The following is a 22,574-nucleotide window of genomic DNA, read 5'->3' on the forward strand; positions in this document are numbered from 1 at the left end:
AGGAATGGGGGATGAGGGCTTCAGGGTTAAAGAAGGTGCCCTTTTGGAACTGTCTGTCCCCATGAAGCCTGGCACGTGGCTCCTTCCTCAGGAGGCTCTTGTTGGGGACAGGGGGCACGCTCTTTGCTCTGGGAGCTTCTGGTCTCACGGTTAAGACCTGTGGGTTTGTGATGATAGAAACATTACACAGTTGTTCAGTCGTGAACAGGGACAAACAAGTTCCTAAGTTAATTCATAGATTAATTTGTTAGTTCATTGAAAATATATTTGAGTGACCACTCTTTTAAGTCTGGTGACACACAGATGAGCAGAATAAAGTTCCTGCCTGTAGAGCAGCGGAAGACAGCCATTAAACAGCCGTGTATACATACATCATTTTACTGTGTGGGATACACACACACACACACACACACACACACACACACACACACTGTGTCAGGTAGTATTAATTATGTTAAAGAAATAAACTGGGTAAGGGGCAGCTGTAGTTGGGGTACTCAGGGAAGACTAAGGAGATTCAGATGAACTGAGACCTGATGTGAGTGAGTAAGTGAGTGAACTGTGGCCTGAAGATCTGGGCCTGTGTTTCAGGCAGAGGGAAAAGCAAGAGCAGTGGCCTGGAGATGGGAACACTGAAGGCCAGTGTGGGATGAGAAATGCAGAGAATCAGAAGACCCGGCACCCAAAGGATGAACCCTTTCCGCCATGCTGAGGAGTGGGGTGTGATGTGCTCCAGTTTCACCTGCCTGCTGGGTGAAGCATGGATGGCAGGGAGGCAGGTGAGCAGGGAACTGTAATGTTCAGCAGGGAGATGTTGGTGGACTGTACTGTAGGGTGACAGTGGTGAGAGGGGTTGAATTCTGGGTATAATTGGTTGGTAGAGCTAAGTTTAGATGTGGGGTGTGAGGGGGAAAAAGAGACAAGGATGGTTCCTGGGTTAGGAGTGTGAAATAAATGATGTGTGGAGGCTTAGGAAGGGGCACCATTATTTGGGTCTTAAGCTGAACTTTGCACTGATAATGTTACCGAACCGAACTCAGGTCTGCTTGCCTGACGTGTAGCAAAGCCAATCTACTGACACTGAGTTGTGGTGAAGGAAAGTACAGTGTTTATTTTCAGGGCACCAAGCAAGGAGAATAGCCAGCTCATGCTCAAAAGACCTGAACTCCCTGATGGCTTTCAGGCAAGGATTTTTAAAGACTGTGCTAGGGGAGAGGGTCATAGGATGCCTGATTAGCTCATGGACCTTCTTCTGGTTAGTTGGTGGTGAGGTAACAGGATGATGTTTTGGGAATCTCAGTCATCAACCTTCTGGTTCCAACCAGTCTGGGGTCTACATGCTTGTGGTCAGCAAGTCGTCACCATCCTCTACCAGATTGGGGAGGGGTCTTAGTTTCTGCAGAACATCTCACAGATAGGCATCAGATTGTCATCTACATCCCTTCTGGAGGAACTCCTGAAGTCTTGCAGCTCTGTCGTTCTAATCATTAACTACTTGAGTCTGCTCTTTGGAACTCAGTGAAGGCCTAGGAGACTAAAGCCTTTTTTTCTTCTACAAACAAGAAACAGGGGACACAGAGGGGCTTTTGTGTCCCAGAAGGCCCCGCAGAGTCCTGCTTGGTTTCAGTTTCTCTTTTTCTTTGATACTCCTCAATCCTGAGGGGAGCAGGGGCAGGACAAGGAAGGGAATAAAGTTTTGAATAGAGAGATTAATCATAAACTCAGCAGGTTAACTCAGTTTTAAGGGGACCCATTTCGATAAGAACTGGAGACAGGTCAGGTGTGTGCCTGGGCCTGTGGCTCTCAAGGGCCCAGCACCCCCAGAGTGACAGGAGCCACCCTGGCACTTACATGTGTGTGTTTGACATCTGCCCTAGGTCTGCTTCTCAGAGTGTTGAGATTTTTCAGTTATACTATGTGGCAGCTGTTAGCTAGCCCGGCTCTGTTTACTGAGAAATGGGTGGAGTGCTGGGTATGGTGGGCCTGGGAGCCCCACTAGCAGGAATAACTAGGGCCATAATCTTGGTTAACAGGTGAGGCAACTACCTCCTCCCTTTATCCCCCCTTTGTCTTCTGCCCCTGCAGAGGGTGGGGGTGGGGCTGGTCCCGCAGGGTAGGAGGCTGAGGGCTCCTAAGTCCACACTGGGCCTGCTGAACTTTGTCAGGCAGAGGGAGCCTGGGGGAGGTACGGCGGCTGAGCAAGGGCCCTTTTAGAGCTTTTCTGTGGTTCTGCATCTGCTGGGGGAGGCTTGACTGCTCTCAGACATGGTTTTAGTGGCCTGGGGACAGGACAAAACCCCGAGGTTCCCTTAGTGACCTTTCAGGGCTCCATCCTCCTGGGATTGTGCCAACCCTTTGAAGGGGGTTCCGGCCTTCATACGCCACCTCCTTGCCTCTTTGGGCCTCTGTGGTGTACCTTTTCCAGCCTCTGTCCTCTCAGGGTGTCTGGAGGCCCAACGTTTGCATTCAGCTTGATGACAAATGCTGTCTGTCGAAGGTTAAGAACGTGGGCTGGGAGTCAGGCAATCTTCATGTTCTAGTTCCGACTGTATCACTTACTAGCTGTTTGATCTTGGGCAAGTCACAAACCTTCTCTGTAACTTAGTTTCCTCATCCACATAGTGGGGATAATGGATCTCGTCTCCTGGACTGTGTGGATAGTAAAAGAGGTACAGAGTTTGGCACACAGTGAGCATGCAGTAAGTCTAGCTCTGCTGATTCTATAGCACCAGTCATTTGTCCTGCCTCTCAGGTGTGGTCCACAGGCCAGCAGCCCTGGCATCCCCTGGAAGCTGGGTAGAAATGGAGCCTCTCAGGCCCATCTGCACACTGCATCAGAATCTGCATTTTTACCAGACTCAGCGATCCTTTTGTACTTTGCAGTTTGAGAAGCGCTGTTGTATGTCACTCCTGAAGAGCAGCGTCTGTAGCGGCACATACCTCTTACATGCAAGGAATTTTCCCTTACTGCTCCTTTCCTGATGGAGCATGTCTTGGCTGCAGTCATACCTGGGACAAGTCCCAGATAATGATCATCTTTGTCAAAACCTGTTTCCTGAGCACACGCTTCCTGGGCTTTGGGGAGTTCAGGTGCTCAGACAGTGCAGGGGTTGAGGTGGGTGCCATGTAGGTGGAACAGTTCAGTACCTGCAGTGAAGGATGTGCAGGTTGTTGTTTTACATTCTGTAGGGGCTGAAGAATCTAGGCTTTGAGGGCTGAGTGCGTGTCAGGGAAATTGTACTGGGGCAGAATCACTGTCCTTCTTCCTGTCCTGGTGAGTGCTGTTTCAAAAGCAGCTTTGTGGAATAGAGGCCTTGTTCATTTTAGCACGCTTTATTCATAGAAAGTACTTATTGATGCCTGATCCTCCCCCATGTATGTGTTCCTTTGATAATTTGTCCCGGGTTGGGGGGAGGGGGAGAGAGATGAGGGTTTCTAGGGTCAGTTCTCTCGGAAGAAGTGGGTTCAGTGGACTTTGGAAGGCAAGCCTTGGCTGGGCAGGGGAGAGACACAGGTTTCTTCTGTGTAACAATTGAGTGTCCTTGATGATATACCCAGGTGGAGGGAAAGTTGGCCTCTGATCCATGAAGTGATGTAGAGCAGGCAGGGGACCGTCCTACTGTGGTTCTCACACTGGGTCTGATGAATTCAGTCACCTGAGGAGGTACTCCCTTCCACCTTGAAATGTAGATTTCTAGGCCTGGCCTTTCTAATTCAGTAGGTTTTAGGTTGTATCTTAGTATGAATAGATAAAAAAGAAATCCCGCACTGATAGCCACCATCTAGATATGTGCTGGGGCTGTGGTCAAATCCTAATTGGTTTTGGCCAGGTCTCAGCCACGGATGGGAGTGACAGGCCTTGGTCCACAAGCTGTTGGTTGTGTGGCCTTGCCGTCACCATCTCAGCCTGTCACACTTCTGGGAGAAGCCCTGCTCCAAGTAGCTGGCAGGGTCCAATGAGTCCTGCCCCTGACTGATAGGGAGACAGATGGCAACAGTGACTGAGGGTCCAGAGGCAGGTCCCAGCCATTCTCAGCCTCACTCTGCTCTGGATGGGGGAATCTCAGAAAATGGTGAGGAAAGTCTTCTTTTCCCTCCTGGCCTCCCTGAAAAGCAAGTCCAGAGAAGAACCCCAAAATCCCTGGGGAAGAGCAGGGGAAGCAGAAGTGACCTTATGGGGAGGGGGTTGGGAAGGGCGGGGGACAAGGATCCTTTGGGCCGAGGACCTGAGCCTCAGCTGGGCTAGTAATGTAATGCATCCTCTTTCATCGAGGGGTCGGAGGGAGAGGCGAGGAGCCTATTCTGTCTCAGCCAACTGAGAGGATAAGATAGGAACGGGAATTTTCTTTTGTCTCTTTTTCCTATTACGACAGTAATATATGGCTCTTATAAAAAATTCAAACAGGACAAAAGTAGGCAATGCGGGAAGTGATAGTTCCCTGCAACCTCACCCCGCAGAGATAACCAGTGTTACTGCTGTGGTGTGTGGAGTGTGACCAGCTGGGGCTCAGGACCCGTGACCCTTATGCCCAAGTGAAGGATGTCTGTGCTTGCGGATTCCCGTTGCTCAGGGCTTGGTGGGCCTGCAGCTGGAGTCCATATACTTCTCTTTGCCCCACCTCCCAGAATCTTTCTGTGCTAAATGAGGCCTGGTCCAGATTTGGCCAAGGTGACTTGGCCTTGAAAGAGTTAAGGGGTCAGGCCCAAAGTGGACGTTGGGTTGGGAAAGCAGGGGTGTGAGGATGTTGATGCTAGCTGGTTTGTCTTTCTATTAAATGTCTCCTCGTGCCCCCAGACACATCCTCACACGCATCCCGTCAGTCTGTCTCTCAGCTCTCTTCTCTGCTCCCTGCCCCTCCTCCCCCATCTTTCCTCCCTGTGCCTACTCATCACGAGAGCGGCACGTAAACACCCACACACCCTCTGAGCGTAGCCCTCCGCCGTCCCTGCTTGTGCCACCGTCTGTCCTGACCCAGCCTTAGTGGGAGTGGTCTCTCAGGTTTGGGAGGGAAAACCAACAGCCCAGGTTCCCTTCACTTAGGCCATCCAGTGGTCCCCAAGCAGAGGCTGGATGCATAGCCCGCAGTGGACACCTAAGAGGTTAGTCATGGTGGACTCTTCCAAAGGGATGCAATTGGAAGTGTCTCTGGGAAGACCTTTTCTTTTTTTTTTTTTTTTTTTTTAAAGTCACAGCATTTAAACCCACCACCACCACCAAGCCCTTGCAGTGACTTATTTCTGGACATTTGGATGTGCAGGGACTTTCATACAAAAGACCTCCCGCTTAATGTCCGTGAGAAGCTCAAGGAGCTGGTGTTGTGGGGTGAGCGGATCTTAGGTGGGAGATGACCACCACAGCATGGACTGAGGCGTGTGGGGTGTGGTACAGTGTGTAGTGTTTGTGTGTGGTGTGGTGTGTGTGTCCTCTGAGGGACTCGGAGCCCTTCAGTGACCAATCTGACCGCCTCCACCGAGCTTTATTCCACGTTCATGCCTGGTTGGCTGAGTCCAGAATTCTATGCTGGAAGCTTTTCCTTCAGAATTTTGAAGGCATGACTCCAGATGGTGCCCAGTGTTACTGATGAGGACCTGATGCTATTCTAATTCCTGAATGTACAAACCTGTCTCCCCTCTTTGGAAACCTTCAGGGTCTCCTGAATGTACAAACCTGGTGCTCTGAAACCTTGCAGTGATACCTGCTGGCTGGGTCTTTCCTCGTTCACTATGCTGCCTGCTTGTGGGCCCTTCTGTGCTGGTGCTCATGTCCTTCAGGAGAACTTTCTTGTATTGTTTCTTTCATGATTTCTTGCTCATTGTGTTCTCTGTGTGCTCACTGTGTCTTCTTTTTTTAATTAATAGAGTTTAGTTTTAGTTTTAGGTTTACAGAAAAACAAGTGGAAAGTACAGAGAGCTCCCGTATATATTCCCTCACACCCCCTCCTGCTCTAGTTTCCTCTATTATTAACCTCTTACATTAGTGTGGTACATTTGTTATGAATGATGAGCCAATAGCAATACATTATTATTAATTAGAGTCTCCTTCCTGGCTGCTTGTTCTTGGATAAGTTACTTCACCGCAGAGCTTTGACCTCCTGATCTGTAAAATCCCAGGTTTGTTGTGAGGTGTAAATGGAAGGGAGATGAGCACCCCCGCATTCCTTTGTCACACACGGCAGATGCTTACAGATGAGTGAGTGCTCTTTCCCTTCCCTGGGTCTCTTGCTTAAGGCCCGTTTATGCCTTCTTGTCTGTTCCTCCAGCTTGCAGAGGTGTTCCTGGCAGGGCTTGGGGTGAGTAAATGAGTGGGTGAGGTATGTGTGTGTGTGTGTGTATGTGTACATGCACTAGTGTTCCTGGCCCTGGGCCTCTGGGTGAGCTGTTCTTTCCTGGACTCACTGGTGGCTCAGAGCAGAGCTTAGGCTGGGACTAGCCAAAGGAGATGATGTAAATGGGAAAATGTGGGTAGGTGTGTCTGTACCTGGGGCCTGGAGTTGAAAGGGTTCCTCTCAGACCCGGCCTTGCTGCTCTGGGCCTCAGAGTTTCAGATGTAGGGGGCTGGGGCAGGGGAGGTCTCTGAGCTCCAGGGAAGGTGCCGGGTCAGGAGGGTCACTTGGCTGCCCTGCCTGGTAGTGCCGAAGAGCTTCCCCCACGTGGGATGTGGTTTCCTTCATCACGGAAAAGTTGTGGGTAGTTTCTTAGCTGTTCCTGTGGCCTGGAAGGCGGCAGGGCTTATGTGTTAGAGCAGAAGCCTGTGTGGGGAGGCTGTCGTGGCTCCCAAAGCAGAGAGGGGCTCTGAGACGTACCTGTGACCGGAGCCCCGGCACCCCCTTCTCACAGGTGGTACAAGCTGCACTCGAAGGCAGGCAAGAAGGAGAAGGAGCGTGGAGAGATCCAGGTCAGCATCCAGTTCACGCGCAACAACCTCAGCGCCAGCATGTTTGACCTGTCCGTGAAGGACAAGCCTCGGTCCCCCTTCAGTAGGATCAAGGACAAGATGAAGGGCAAGAAGAAGTTTGATCTGGAATCTGCCTCTGCCATCCTCCCAAGCAGCGCCCTGGAGGACCCCGACCTGGGCAGCCTGAGCAAGATGGGCAAAGCCAAAGGCTTCTTCCTCCGCAACAAGCTGCGGAAGTCTTCCCTGACCCAGTCCAACACCTCGCTAGGTTCGGACAGCACCCTGTCCTCAGCCAGTGGGACCCTGGCCTACCAGGGCCCCGGGGCGGAGCTCCTCACCCGCTCGCCCAGCCGCAGCAGCTGGCTGTCCTCCGAAGGGGGTGAGTGGGGCGGGGGGAGGGGAGGGGAGGGGAGGGGGGCAGTGCGGGCTCTCCCCTCAGGTGTAGGGAAGGCCGGGCCGGGCAGCAGGCTTCTAACTCAGCGTGTGCTTCCTTTCCAGGCAGGGACTCTGCACAGTCCCCCAAGTCGCTCACCCATAAAAGGACCTACAGCGATGAGGCCAGCCAGGTGCGAGCCGCTCCTCCCCGGGCCCTTCTTGACCTTCAGGGCCACCTTGACGGGGCCTCCCGCTCCTCTCTCTGCGTCAACGGGAGCCACATTTACACTGAGGAGCCCCAGGGGCCCCTGCGGCACCGCAGCTCCATCTCTGGCCCCCTGCACACTGTCTCTTCCCGGCCCTCTGAGGAGGGGCCGCGCTCTGCGGATGACTCCTGGGGCAGAGGCAGCCGCCGCACCGGCAGCTCAGAGGCAGGGCCTGGACAGGAGGAGCTGAGCCCGCAGGTGCTGGCCGTTGGGGCCCGCTGCTCTGGAGAGGAGGAGGGAGCCTGGCCCTCAGAGGGGAGGCCGGTGCAGGTCGCCACACCTCTGGTGGCCTCCTCTGAGGCTGTGGCCGAGAAGGAGGGAGCCCGGAAGGAGGAGCGGAAGCCCCGGATGGGCCTTTTCCACCATCACCACCAGGGGCTGAGTCGGAGCGAGATGGGGCGCCGAGGCTCTCTGGGGGAGAAGGGGGTTCCCACTCTGGGGGCCTCCCCACACCACTCGTCCAGTGGGGAGGAAAAGGCCAAAAGTAGCTGGTTTGGCTTGAGAGAAGCCAAGGAACCAACTCAGAAACCCAGGTACGTCCTTGGCAAGACCAGCTTTGATCCCTGGGGTGGATGCTGGGGTATTTGCACCGAACCCCGGGGCAGGGAGAATGGGGCAGGATGGGACCCTTGGGCAGGCTGCTGGGGCTCTGGCTTTGCATGGTTGAGCGGGGAACCCTGTCTCCCTAAGCCGCGGCTTGTTGTCTGCACGTGGACGCAGGTGAGTTGAAGGGCACAGCGCTCTGGGGGTCCCGTGGGCCTCACTTCCTGAGTTGGTACACCCATCCCCTGCGGGAGGGGGAGGAATAGGACAAAAGCAGGAAAGGCCGTTTGTATGAATTCTTTGCTTCCCAACCTCAACCTCTTGCCCCCTGGCCTCAAGGTCACCAAGCTTTGGCAGGTAGAGAGGTGGGGACCAAGGACTCACCTCAGACTTCCCCCACCCTTTCCGAAGCTAGATGGCTTCACACCAGCCGTCCCAGCTGTCTCTGTGCTCTCTTCTCTCTGAGAGATGGGAGTTGAGTAATTGATGTGTCCACCCCCTCCCCTGTACACTCACCCCCGGTTGCTCCCCGGCCTTGGCCGGAGGCTGTGGGCAGCTCCCCTGAAATCTGTGACCTACCCTGTGTCCTTAGAGACTCCTGGGGCTCTGGCCCTCTCTGGTGTCTCTTGGTCTTGGGGTATGGCAAGTGCTGATGGCCGCTGCTCTGTTTTGAATATGCTGAGTCCCACCTGGGAGAGGAATGCAGGAGTCCTTCAGCCTAGGCCTGAGACAGAGTCCCTAGCCCTCACCCTGGCCCTCTGATCTCCTCCTAAGTTGGAGCCAGCGGAGGCTGCTTCACTATCCAGCAGGGCCCAGGGAGGGGCTCCGGGCTTTGGCCAGGAGCAGGTGTTCCCCCCTGCCAAGGGCCCAGGGCCAGCCCTGGACAGGAGCATCTGTGACAACCCCAGCCAGTGTGGCAAGGGCGGCCGTTACTGTCCTGTCAGCAAGCCTGCCTGTCCCCATCAGTGGCTATGTGGGCCGGAGGCGGGGTGGGAAGAGTGGGCGCAGTGGTAAAAGGCCAGGAGATAGGGCAAAGGGAGGGGCCCTAAACCTCTTCCCCAGCAGAGGGGAGAAGACTCCTGAAGTCCTGGTTCTTTTCTTGCCCTGTGAAATTCTGAGTTTGCTCAGAGGACCAGGGAGAGAAACGCAGGGCCTTTGAGGTTTGAGCCCTGGCCGCCTGGCAGCTCTCCGTACAGCCTCATCGATGGGTGTGTGGGGTGGATCAGTCTCTGGGTGATGTCTCCCCTGCTTAGGAGAGCTTCGGTTCCCTACTGCCCAGCCCTCCTCACTGGAGCCCAGGGGAACTGCTGGCTACCTGCAGCCTAGAGGAAGAAGGGGATGCCCAGGCTGAGCTGGTGGCCCTGTGACAACTCAGAGATTGTAGGTGGTGTGGTGGAGGGAGGGACACAGACCGTGGGCTCAGTGCTGTTGTCCATGGGGTGTCTCTGGGCCTCTTCCAGGGTGGGATGGATGTGAGGGACATTTCTCTGTGAGGCTGTTTCTAGGCGAGTGCCAGGCTTTGGGCTCGAGCTCTGCAGGCCATGACAGTGATGTTGCGGTTGCCGTTGCTGGTGCTTACAGCCTCTGTTTTCCTTGTTTCTCCATGTCTCCTAATGGCCTTTCAGAGGCAAGAGAAGTTGGGTGATGGACGAACATAAGGGAGCTGAGGGTTTTGCCCTTCTCGTACTTGAATTCCGAGCTCGTCCTCTGCAGGTTGGAGGGCAGATGGGGCCTCCTGCCCTCCCTGGGACCCATTTGCTTACAGTGGCTGAAGGGGCAGGCTCTGTGGCCTTGCCTCCAGGCAGGGTGGGAGGGACTATTCTTGGGGTGCAGTGACCTGGCCTGCAGAGGTGTGAGACCTGGACATTGAGCCCTGTCAGCATCACGCTGGCCCTGTGTGCCTCGGAGGGAAGGGCTGGCCTGGAAGAAACCACCCTTGGTGCTTGCCCAGAGGTCTTGGGGCCTTTGAGGAGAGAATAAGAGGTGAGCTGACTTGCGGCAGGAAGCCATAAGTTGGACACCTAGAACTGGAGTGACCGAATGTAGCTGCGAGACACCCAAGGGGATCCTGTCCACAGGTCCAGAGGTTTGGGTGCCTCTGCCCCGGGGCTACCATTGCAGATTGCTGGGTGTTCCTCACTAGGCAGGGCAGCGGCGCCCTCTAGTGTTCCCACATTGCACTGAGGCCCCGTGCAGAGGCCAGAAGCAGTATGTGCTGTGCGCAGTATCCAGAGAAAAAACTGTTGCTGTTGGAGAAGGCAGCAGCTGGGAGAGGCCAGGAAGATGGTCCTCCTGTTCCTCCTGACCTGTCCCTTATCTGCCAGGTCCCATGACTGTTGCACTAGCCCCCACCAGCATGTGGGCGGGGGGCTGGGGAATGGCTGGTTGAGGTTTGGGCCACAGATCTCATCCCTGCTCACCAGCCCTGCTGTGAGCCATTCACCCTGAGCTGCAGCACAGGTCACTTTAGTGTGTGTTTAGGACCGTCAAGACCGTGTGTGTTGAAACCACCAGTGCCAAAACGAATTGTCTTTGTGTCTGTCCCTTTCTGACCCTTTTAGGGTACGTATAAGCTTTCTGAGAGCAGGTCATCTCAAGCTCCTGTGTTCCCTCCCCTCACACTAACCACAGAACTTTGTGCACAGTAGGAGATCAAGTGTTAGATACAGACATTTTTTTAAATTGGGGGTAAGCATGGCCCAACACAGAGGCAAGTGTATCGTGGTGGCCTTCAGCAGTCTCTGCATCTGCCCCAGCCCCTCACCAGGTGGTGAGCAGTGAGGTCCTGATGAGCCTGGAGTGTGCGCTGGCTGCCGAGAGAGCTCGGGGCCTCAGCGGCGTTCGCAGTGGTGTAAACGTGTAACTGTGTTGTATGCCAGTGACTTAGAGTTAGTGTGGCCATAAATCCTGTTTGTGCCTGTTTTCCTGGCATAGTTAGTAGTGCCCCTTTACTCTATTAAAAACATTCTGGTTTGGAAGATAAATTATATGGTCTGCCTACTTAGAGCATGCAAGGCCCCACTGTGTCACCTCACTGTGCCCAGATGAAGGGAGAGGATGTGTCCAGTCATGTTTCCTGGACATCGGGGCACATCTCAGGCAGACACCAGGAGATGGAGCCTTAGGAGGGCTGGCTGAAGGCATTTTGGCTGGGGTGGGTATGCCTGAAAGGCTGGCTTTAGCCTTTTCAGGGAGTGCCTGTGGGAGAGTCTTTGCAGATCCACATGCCACTTCTGGGACCAATGCATGGAAATAACAAGGACACATAGCTCATCTCAGTCTAAGGAAGAGCTGTTCACCAGTGAAACCTGGCCCCTCGCTACAGAGGTGTCCTGGTGTAGTGAGTTACCTAGCAACGGCTGTGTTTAAGAAGAAGGGGGGCTGTTGGAGGGAACAGGTGATTGCTGTATTAAGTGGCAGTTTCATCCAATTGCTCTAAGGTTCTTAAGCCACAGTAAGGCCCTGAAGTTTTATTCTGTCAGGTCAAAGGGGCAGAGACATTTGGACTTCTGATTTCTTTCCCCAACTTTTGGTCCTAAAAGAGAAGATAAGTCAGCATATGTTGTAGCCCCTGCTGCTTGGCGGGGGGACAGCAATGTGCTGGGCTAGCATGGTGGGTTCTGTCCTCTGAGCATACCCTGCAAAGATAACCACACATGGGAATGTGTCTCTGATCTGATCTGTGCCAGGTGGAATGGTAGGCAGGGGAATTTTTTTTTTCTTTTGGCTGTGCCGCACAGCTTGTGGGACGGTAGTCCCCTGACCAGGGATTGAACCTGGGCCCTCAGCAGTGAGAGTGTGGAGCCCTAACCACTGGACTGCCAGGGAATTTCCGGGAGGGGACTTTTTAAAGTAAGAACTTTCAGAGTGTGCGCCTGGTGTTGAGCAAGGGTGAGGGAGGCATGGGGACAGGGGGACGTGTTACTGGGTAGGAGGGATGGACAAGAGGCTCTCAGAGGTTGTGCTGGCTCTGGGGAGGCTGCCAGGCCTGGCCCCTGGGGCACACCTTCCTCCAGGGAAAGCCCTTTGCTGGTTCCATACCAACGGGTTTGTGTGCACCTGTGGGTAGCCAGTGCGGGGAGGGTTGCCAGCCGAGCCTGGGGCTCCCAGCCCTTTCCCTGCCCTCTCCTGCCCTGCGGTTCTGACAGTCAGCCAGATTGCTGCAAGACTGTAAGAGTGAGTGGGGCCAGGCTGGGGCTGAGGGGTGTAGAGCTAGGCTTGGTGCTATTTAATGCTGATGGGGCTGCTTCCATCAGACCCCTCTGTCCACTTGTCATACAGGGCACTGGGGAGAGACAGCTCAGAGTCCCCCAGCCCTGTTCCTGGGGGCTGAGTCCTGCCGGCAGGGTTGGGCTGTGTCGGGAGTGGGTGCTCCGATGGTGGGGGTGGGCTGAGGGCAGGGTCTTGACCCACATGGTGGTGGTACGTTGCTCTCCTTGGTCCCCAAGGTAGATATATCTCGATGAAGGGAGAAAAGGGGCCTTTGGAGGTGTTGGGACTCTGGGCTCAGGATCCTCCCTCTTTCGGTGTCTTTACCGTGCCTTGACCGCAGAGGCAGAGCTGTTCTGGGAAGCCCTGGTGGGGTGGGAGAGGACGGGACTTTCTATGCCCGCTCTGGCCAGGAGTTATTGTCGGGCAGAAACAGGATTAGGAGAGTCTCTGGAAGCTAGATTCTTAAGAGAAACCCAGGGGTGGGGACCTGGCTGTGTCTTGCCTGTGAGGCTGGGCTCATAGACTCCAGCCTGTCTGGGTAGCCCACCTGTGCTGCTGGTTGAACTGGACTCCTTCCCATTGCCTGCCCCCGGTGTCTGCGGATGAGCTGGCCCTGCCTCTGCCCAGCTCTGTGTGGGACCTGCTCCGTCTGGCCCCTGGGTTCCTGGAAGAATCCTGGCTCCAGACTTCTGGGCCTCTTTCCATAGGTGCCCCTCCTACCCCAACCATCGTTCCTCGTGGGCTGATTGGTGAGGCCTGGCTTCTGGGACCTCAGGGCTCGCCCCGAGCATTTCCCCGTGGGAAGAAGCAGCTTGAGTGGAGAAGGTGGATGTGTAGGAGTTCTTCAGGATGTTTCCACCTGGGCTGGCAGGGGTCAAGGAATGGGGGTCTTGGGACTTAGAGGGGGGCTGAAGGTGGGGGTCAAATAGCAGGCAAATCCAGGCCACTGACAGGCCCCTGAAGTCTGGGCTCAGCTGCAAGGAGCCTCAAACCATTGTCAGACTGCTGAAAGCAGGGGTGTTGGGTCCCCCTTTCCCCCTGCACTGTCTTTCTGGACTTCTGTCTGTGTCCAGGGGTTGTCCCGGGGAAGCCAAGAGCTCTAATTTTAGAGTCTATTCCTTCCCATTCCCCTCACGTCAGCTGCATGCTGTAGATAAGGTACAAGTGCAGGACATGCCCCCTCCAAGAAGACCCTGGAGGGGACACCTGAAGGCCAGCACGTATCTTGGGGAGTGTGAGTGTATTATCAAGGAGTGGATTTCCCAGGGGGCCCAGGGATCTGTGTGGGGGACCCTGGGAGGCCCCTGGTGACATCCAGAGTTGCTGCTGCTGCCTCTGCTGCCACATCCCAGCCTCTGTCTCCCCAGCAGCGTTGCTTCCAAGGCTGGCCCGTGGGTGCCCTTGGTGAGGGAGGCTGCCTGCCATGTGCCAGGCCAGGTGGATGCCTGACAGCAGACATCCTCAGCAGTGTCTTGTCCTCCTTGGCCGGTTATGGTACCCTTCCCAGAAGCGAAAAGGCCACGTCCTCTCCAGCTGACACCTTGTCCTGCCTGTTAACAGCCCCATCATTACCTCTCATTTGTGCAAGGGTTCAGGAGAACCCAGGCTGTTTCAGGAGTCAGAATGTCGGGCACCGGCTGGGTTCTGTTAGTGCTGGCTTCATCCAGCCAAATACCTGGGCCTTGCTTTTCTCTGGTCTCTTTATCCTGTCCAAGCCAGCTGGTATTTTCTTTCCTCTGTCTCAGTCCATAAAGGGATGTTAGGTGCTTTCTGGTTGGTTCTTCAGGTGTCAGTCTGGCCTCGAGTAGTCGTCAGCATGGGGTAGTAGTTGGGATCACTTCTGTTAAGTGGGATTCTTGCTCCTCGGGTTGGTGTGAGGACCGGATGAGCTCTGCCTAGAATCTTCATCCTTGGGTGATGCCTCGTCATGTACACATCGGGGTCTTCCCTCCGTCCCCTGGCCCACGTGCCCGAGCCCAGCTCGGGGAGCACGGTGGCACCTCTTCCCCAGGCAGGTGGCGGGCAGGGGTGTGGTGTTCAGCAGGGGCGTTTCCAGTCTTGGCATTAACCAGGAGGCTCACGGTTTTGTCTCCCTCCACAGCCTGGACGTGTCTCCTCAGGTAGAATCTGACCCAGCTGCTCTTCCTCACCACGTCCCCTGCTCCCCCTGTGCTCCGGCCCCCCCACTCCTGCCCCCACCTCTGCTCCTATGCTAAGCACTAACCTTTTTGCAGCCACCTCCCCCGCTGTTGCCGCTGCTGCCGCTGCCACCGCCATCCCTGAAGCCACCCATGGGGATTCTTGGGTCTTACCAACCCGTTCCTCTCCTCCCTGCAGAGCAACCCTTTCTTCGAGGAGCTCGTAGCCGACATAGCACTAAACTCTCCTTCACCTGCTCCCTCTCTCCCCAGTGCCTCGAGGGCCAGCCCCACTCCCCTGGCCTCCCCTGGGAAAGCCCCGCCTGAGTGGGACGACACCTTCAACATCTTTGCTGCCAGCAGGCTGCGTCCAGAGGCCAGGAGTGAGATCCTGGCCCCAGCAGGAGTGGGGCTGGAGGTGACTGGGCAGCAAGACCCAGGCCCTGGGGCCGTGACAGTGAAAGCAGCTGAGCCCCAGGGGGACCCTGGGGGAGGAGAAGGAGGTGGGAGCAGCGTGTGGCTGGAGCCCAGAGTTCCTCTGGACTTGGGACTGGACCTTCGGAGCAGGAGTGTGGTTGACCCGGGGCCCCTCGGGGCGGAAGGGGCCTGCCTGCCCTCCGCGTCAGCCCAGCTGCACCCGAGAGCCTCAGACTCTGAAGCAGACAGGGAGTTGCCCGCCCCAGGAGGGGAAGCAGGGCAGAGTCTGGCAGACAGTGCGACGTCTCTGTTTAGCTCCCCAGAAGTGATCAGTCTGTGGGAGAGGCTGCCTGGCCCAGACAGTGCCCCTGAGGGCCAGGACGAGGAGGCGTCCCGAGATGGCAGCCAGCTTTTCCATGAGCTCGACACAGTTGACGATTCCTGGCCGTGGGATGTGGTCACCGTTTCTCCTGCAGCTGAGGCTTCCTCACCAGTCCTGCGGGGAGAGTCCGATGAGCCGCCCACTCCCCAGATGCAGCCAGAGTCGCCAGAACCTGTGAGCCCCAAGAGGAGTGAGGGGCTTCCCCCACTGGAGCCGGAGTCAGAGCCCGAACCTGAGTGGGTGTCGAACGAGGGGCTGCAGCCCAACACAGCACCGCCCAAGCCACCGCGTCTCCTCATACCCTCAGATTCCCAGGAGAAGGAGGCAGCGGTGGAGGAAGAGAAGGAGAAAGCGGCAGGGGGGCTGGGTAGCAGGGGGTCAGAGATGGGAGGAGAAGATGTCTTCCCAAGTGCGTTGATTGCTGGTCCCCAGGCAGCCGAGGAGGAGGAGGAGGGCGGCGAGAAGCCGGAGTCAGAGTCTGACAGCCACTCTGGAGCCATGCTGGGTGGGCCAGGCCTGGAAGATCTAGCAGAGGATGCCAGCCCTCCTGTGTCTGGGCCCTGCCTACCTCGGCCCACCAGCTGTCCTCAGGGTCCTGCCCCTACACCCTCAAAGACCTTGGCTCTTCAGAGTCAGCAGATCTGGGCGGCTCCAGAGAGAGGAGAAGGCCCTGAGGCTCCTGAGGCCCAGAGCCAGGAACCAGTAGGAGAGGCACATGGGTTCCTGTCAGGCAGCTCTCAGCAGGCTGACCTGTGGGTCTCGGAAGAGGATGCCTTGAACCCCTTCTTGCCTCAGGGGAGCCAAGATCCCCCCAGCCTCCCGTCCACATCCCTTCCAGGGTCCAGGGACCCTTCCGTCCACTGTGGTCCCGAAGAGCTGCCCACCCCCGCAGAACCTGCCTGTCCGCGGCCCCCTCTCCCACCCTGGGCCAGCCGCCACCACGGGGGGCCCAGCCCTCCGTGCTCGCCCCTGCCTGGAGCCTGGCCCCTGACCTCTTCCTCCCCGCCCCCCGGGGAGCCAGCCTCCCCCACTGGGAGCTCCCCCCCTCCACTTGGGGAGGACCACGCTGCAGTCACCCCAGCCTCCCCGCTTGCGCTTCTGCCCTTGGAGACACGACCAGCTGAGGAGCCACATCCCAGTGCCAGGTGAGCAGGCGCCCAGAAACCAGTCTCTAGGAGGAAGGGGGGCGCAGAGCAGCTTCAGCTCCTCCAGGGGCCGGTGAGGGGTTCCTTCACCCCAAGGCAGGACGGCGGAAGCTTTGGAGACGTGCGCCTTCCGTGGTACTGTCTCTGAAGCTGCTTCCTCTTGGGACCTTGGACCAGCAGGTGTCCCCATAAGCCGGGGGTTTGGGGGATGATGATGATGAGGTGTAGGGGGTGAGGAATGAGGTGGGGAGAAGTGATATGGGCCAGTAGGGAAAGGGGGATGTGAGCTCGGGTTCTCAGCACAGGAGGGGCTAGGGCAGTGCAGCTTGTCAAATGGCGGCCCTTGGGGGAGCAGACTGTGGAAGGCAGAGAGCCAGAGGGGAGGGACTGGTCCTGAGGTCAGAGAGGAGAGCCAAGATACCTTTAGAGGACAAAAGAAAAGCTAAGATGCTCCCCACATACATGACCCTCAGAAAAATGTTTTTTTCCTGACCCCAGCAGGTGCCTCATCGGTTTGCATTTGTGCCTTTCAGGGGGTGGTCCTGACGTGCTTAGGACTGTGCTGAGTGGACAGAGGATGTCTGTGTGACTGTGGTCACTGTGGCATTGGTCTCTTTTGGAAGAATTATGAGGCCGTGACCTCACCGGGTGGCTGGTGAGGGGTGACCAGAGCTGAGGCCCGGAGAGACAGGTCACTGTGGGGAATGGCGTACGACTTAGACGGGGCAGCAAAGCCCAGAGGGAGTCTAGCACTTCAGGAGACCTGAGTGAAGAAGTGGGGCGTGGGGAGGAGCAGAGGGGCACAGGCTCCAGCACTGGCCGGCCTCTGGGAGGCCCCCAGCCCACCAACTCATACCTTTGGTCATCCGGATTCACTGAGTGTCGACTGTGTGACAGGCACTGAACAGAGATGAAAGACACGGTTCCCACCGTATTCCCAAGGAGTTCCCAATCCAGAGGGGAAGATAAAAGTGAACCGGGGAAGGGAAACCCCAGGGGGCCAGTGCTGATAGGCGAAAAGTGGGTGGGAAGGAGCCTGGGCTGCTCCCGACTGCTGTTCCAGTGGGAGGTGGTGATGCTGATCCCAGAGGTGAGGGAGAGGAGGTGGTTAGGGCTTCCTTGCTCTGATGACAGCATCCTCAGCTGGCCCTGCCACACTCCAGCACCACTTCTAATTATACTCACCACTTTCTGGAAGTTTTATTCTCCTCAGAGTTGGCGTCACATCTGTACTTGGCATGTTCCTTCCATCATGACGTTGATGGGCCAAGTAGAGCTGTCCCCATTTATCAGATGAGGAAATGGAGCCTATGAGAGCTGCAGGGTCCAGGGTCCCTCAGATGTAGTGGGGGGGCAGTCAGACTGAGAGCCCAAGACTCCTGGCCCCCCATTCAGGGGGTTTTTATGCCGCACTGGTATTCCTGCCCTCCCTCAGCACAGCCCAAAGGTGGCATGAGAGCTGCCTTTACATCCTCACCCTTAACATAAACTCCTAGATGGGCAGGAGGGGCTGGGATGTGTTCTTTTCCCTACCGTCTGCTCCCGCCTGGCTCTCTGCCTCTCCTCCCGGGTTGTGACCCTGAACCCACAGCCCTGTCCTCAGTATCAGAGCTGGCTTCTCTGGGTCTGGGTGGGCCTCCCTTCAGTGGTGTTCGGGGGCCTTGGGATAAGCTGTTTTGCTTCCTCCTCCTGAATGGTCCACTTCCTCTGTGAAGTAAGTATAAATTTAGGAGGTCCTCTAGAGGCAGGTTAAGTTGAATTGGAAGCTGATGCTTACAGTTTGGGTACCCGTGACAGGTACAAGGTGCTGGGGGATCCCAGAGGAGAGTCACCTTAGTCAGCGTGGGGGAATCAGGAAGGTTTCCTGGAGGAAGTGGACTTGCACAGCTTTGAAACATGAGTAGGCGTTAGCAGGCCAGCAGGCAGAGGGGCAGTGTTCCAGACAGCAGCAGCTTTGACAAGAACCTAAAGATGAGAGCGAGCACGTCTTCCTCTGGCTGGAGTGAATGAGGGAGTAGGGGGTCAGGAAGAAAGGGCAGGGGCCCAGTTGTGTTAGAGATTGTGTTTTCTTACCTTGATAGGGAGCCACTGGGGAGGCGAGACCCTTGTCCCACACAGAACGGAGGAGTGGTTGGGGGTGGGCAAGATTGCCCCGGAGGAGCTGATTTAGCAGTTGGGTGTGGCTGGAAAAAGGTTTACTCAACGCTGGCTTGGAGAGGGGGGGATAGTGTGAGAGAAGGTGAGAAGGCAGCAGGGCTTGACGTTTGTCAAGGCTGAGGTGGGAGTGGGGGGCGTTCTGAGGGGTTCCTAGGTTTCTGACTAGAGCCGTACGAGGCTAATGGTGCCTGGCGCTCACCATGAGGGAGCGTAGGAAAGGGCAGGCAGGCCGGGGGGGAGTGTGGGTTCCTCTGGAGCCAGCCTGCAACTGTCTGCCTAGGTCTAGAGCTCAGGGGTGAGGTCTGGGCTGAAGATGGAGATCAGAGGTGGAGGGGAGAGGACCCAGGGGCAGACCCTCAGTTGAGCCTGGGAAGGATGTCAGGTGTCAGGAAACCAGACGGAGGTCTTGGGGGAAAACCAGGGAGGAGAGCAGTCCAAAGGAAAGAGTGAGTGAGCAGTCCAAGGGTCAGTTCTGCAGAGAGGTCAGTGAGGTGAGAACTGAGGGGTTGGTGGCCTCAGCAGGAACACTTGTGACGGGCCGGTGGGGGCCACTGTCCTAAAGGGTTGAGGAGTCAACGAAAGGTGGGAACTTGTAGAGACAGAATGTGGTCCACATGCTCTGGAGAGGCTGGGTGAGAAGGAAGAAGAGGTGGGGATGACTGAGGGTGAGGGCTAGGCGAAGACAAGGCCAAGGGAGGGTTTCTCAGGCCTCTGTAAATGCTGATGGCAAGCAGCTGGTAGAGGTGGGCGAGTGACCAAGCACCCCAGTCTGCTCAGGTCTTCCTTGGCTTTAGCAGCACTGGAAGTCCCACATCCTAGGCATCCCCGGTCCTGGGAAAATTAGGAAACTGGGAGGATTGATCATCCCCCTAGAGAAACGTTACAGTAGAGAAGAGGAGGGAGGGGGGCTGGCTGGAGGGGGTGGCTCTGGCAAAGACTGGGATTAGGTACAGAGAAGTCTGCAGGACGGCCTCTGCTGTCCCTGTGAAGGGGGTGCAGCGGGGAGGGGCAGGTGGTGGAGTGAGGAGAGCAGTGAGGGCAGGGGCGTTGGGGGGCAGTCACCACCAGGTGGTGAGACCTGCTGGCCCCACAGAGAAGGTGGCCCCTCTTTTCCTTGTGCCACCCATCCCTCCCCATAACGCATCTCCTTTCTGTCTTTGCAGTCCCCACCCTGTGAAGCCCCTCAGCGCTGCCCCAGTGGAGGGCAGCCCTGACAGGAAGCAGTCCCGCTCTAGTCTGAGTACAGCCCTGAGCAGTGGGCTGGAGAAGCTCAAGACCGTCACATCTGGCAGCATTCAGCCTGTGGCTCCGGCCCCCCAGGTTGGCCAGACTGTGGACGCCAAGAGGCTGAAGGTGAGGCCCAGCAGGGTGCCTGGGGCGTCAGAGCAGACGTTTGGTGCTGTGAAGAGACGTCAGGTGTCTCGAGGTCAGGGGCCGGGTGCTGGGCAGGGTGGAGCAAGGAGCAGGCCTGGCCCCCCTCACCAGAGCCTTGAAGCCAGTTAGGCTGTCCCTGGCATTGGGACAGAGGCAGCTCCTAGGGCCTGTGTGGGGAAACTGGGGTGCAGGTGGGCCTGAGGCTGTCCTGCTCACTCTTACTCCCTCTGGCCTCAGGACTCTGGTGTGCTGGACCAGTCGGCCAAATACTACCACCTGACCCACGACGAGCTCATCGGTCTGCTCCTGCAGCGGGAGCGGGAGCTGAGCCAGCGCGACGAGCACGTGCAGGAGCTAGAGAGCTACATCGACCGGCTGCTGGTGCGGATCATGGAGACCTCGCCCACACTGCTGCAGATTCCCCCTGCTCCCCCCAAGTAGCCCTCTTCACCCCCATCCCCAGAGGCTTGGCGCAGACCCACTACCCAGTAGGGCTCGCACCCTCCCTCCCTCCCTCCCTCCCGCTGAACTCTCACTTGGGTCTGGGTGCAGCGTGTCCTCTGTTGTCACCCCATGTTCCCGCTCTCTCCTGCCTCAACTGGGGCTGCTGGCAGGGGAGCCCTTTGGACTCCCATTGGCGCCATCAAGTTCTGTGTACAACTTGTGTCTTTGGGAGCCCTGAGTCTTTCCCATCTGCCTATTTTCATACCCCTTAGCTTTGGGGGCTCCAGGGAATTGGAGCAAAGAATTTCGCCCTCAAGAGGGAGCAGGGGTGAGCTGCAATGCGATGTGGTGGTATCTGGGACATACTTTATTACCCGCATTTCTTCCACGGCTAAACCCTTGTCTTCTCCACCTCCCTCCAGCCTCTGGAGGTCTCCTGGTAGTACTGGGGCTGTGGCAGGGACCAAGCGCCCAGTTCTCTGTGAGTTATGGGCAACCAGGGCACCTACTCTTCAGCCTCACGTCCAATTTCCCTGGGAGCAGGGAGCCTGTATGGTCTAGTCTGCCGTGTCCCAAGTCTGACTGCTTTCAGCTGTTTGCCGAGCGAGTGCAGCGTAGATGGCGGGAGATGATGGGGGCCGCTCCCCACCCTCGTCTGCTGACTTTTGCATTGAGTGTCATGTGTGAATGCATGGAGAGCTGGGACAGGAGTGGGGAGAGCCCCTTCTCACCCACCTCCAGGCTTTGGGCTGCTTATGTTTGGGGATCAAGCCTCCAGCTCTGTTCTCATTGCCTGTCCAGATGCCAAAACTGTGCTGCTGCAGGGTTTGAACTTTTGGAAACCAATTAAAATGTGCCTTTTGTGGGTAGGGTCAAAAGCCTCCGGATGTAGACCTCTCCCCCTAGTTGGCGTCCCCCTCCCCTCCTGTTGAGCACATGGGGTTGGATCTTTTGGGGCCCTGGGAATGGGACAGGAGGGTGGGGGCAGCCCTGCTGCATGCTCTGCCCCTCCCCTAGAGTTAATTTCAGCTAAGGTTCCGGCCAGGCTGCTGCTGTTCCCTCAGCATCCCTGCCATCCTCTCCTCCTCCCTCAGCACAAATTGAGGAGGGTCCTAGGATAAAAACTACATTCTGGGAGTGGGAGGTCCCCCTCTGCCTACACTTAGGAAAAGCCTTCCTTGCCCTCCCATTCACCCACTAGCTGCTGACCAGACCGAAAGGGTCTGCTCCATGTCCTTGCCTGGCTTGGCTGCAGTGCACTTTGAAACAAAGTGTCTGTCCTTTGGCCCGGCCCCTGGTTTGCTTGCAGAAAACATGACAGACTTGCCCATGGTATCTGCAGGGAATCTTTGGTGGCTGGGGGTACTCTGCCTTAGCATTGTGCGGTGAGGAGGTGCTGAAGGGGGATGCTTTTGGCCCACCGAGAAGGTGAGAGCTCCTCTGTGACTACCTCTTCTTCATGAGACGGCCTGTGGGGTCACTCGGACAGCCGTGGAAAGGGATGTGCTCTCCGGGTCATGTCTTCCTTCTGTCAGGATGAAGCCGAGGAGTCCCACACATGGGGGAAAGCCCCTGTCATGTTATCTACCTTAAGAATCACTCGTCAGAGCTGAGGAGTGTTCACAGGTGCTCAAGACTTTGATCATGTTTTGGGAGGGTCATTGGGGGTTGGATGGGTGTCTCTTCAGGAGGAAGGGGATCACTCCTCCACTAGGTGTTCCTCTGGGCTCTATTCAGTCTCAGTCCTGATCCTGGTCTTCCACTCGCCCTTGATTATGGGCCTCCAAAATGCCCAGGGCAGGGATGTCTTCAGAAGAGTGTTGAGCTGAAGCCCGGGGTTCTTGTGGCTGTTTTTGCTCCTAGCCATAACTTGGAGGAGAGCTGCAGGTGGGGTGGGCAGGGAGCAGGCACAGTTCTGCTTTGCTGTTTGTCTTCCTAGTTGTAACGCCTGTTTATAAAGAGCTTGTTCTTTATGTTTTGAGCACTTTATGAAGAATAAAAAATTAACATACTGCAGGTGGCTCTGTTGTGTTACTGTTTTGATAAGTGTATGAAGGAGGCTTCCGTGGGGGAGAAAGCAGCCTTAAATCAAGATGATGCGGTTCTCGGATGATAACCGCCCCTGCCCTAACCTCGGGCAGCAGCACAGTGTTGCTGAGTGGGCCGGGCTCTGTCTTTTCTCATTCCCGGGAAACCCACATTTACCGAGTGATGTGGGGCATACAG

The 22,574-nt window shown here is 56.5% G+C and overlaps 1 protein-coding gene across 3 annotated transcripts in view; it reads left to right on the top strand.

The window, feature by feature from the left end:
* RAB11FIP5 (RAB11 family interacting protein 5) overlaps positions 1-22,362 on the top strand; it is a 35,989-nt gene extending 13,627 nt beyond the window's left edge. For 2 of the 3 annotated variants that reach the window (XM_060168482.1, XM_060168483.1), the window contains exons 2-6: positions 6,838-7,274; positions 7,394-8,069; positions 14,703-16,373; positions 19,694-19,883; positions 20,142-22,362. In XM_060168482.1, the coding sequence (XP_060024465.1) occupies positions 6,838-7,274; positions 7,394-8,069; positions 14,703-16,373; positions 19,694-19,883; positions 20,142-20,345 (3,178 nt within the window). In that variant the 3' untranslated portion in view covers positions 20,346-22,362. The remainder of the gene's footprint in view (positions 1-6,837; positions 7,275-7,393; positions 8,070-14,702; positions 16,374-19,693; positions 19,884-20,141) is intronic. The other variant, XM_060168484.1, reaches the window with a different exon arrangement.
* The last annotated feature ends 212 nt before the right edge of the window (positions 22,363-22,574 follow it).

This window comes from Lagenorhynchus albirostris, chromosome 13 (assembly GCF_949774975.1).
Source record: "Lagenorhynchus albirostris chromosome 13, mLagAlb1.1, whole genome shotgun sequence".
Lineage (NCBI taxonomy): Eukaryota > Metazoa > Chordata > Mammalia > Artiodactyla > Delphinidae > Lagenorhynchus > Lagenorhynchus albirostris.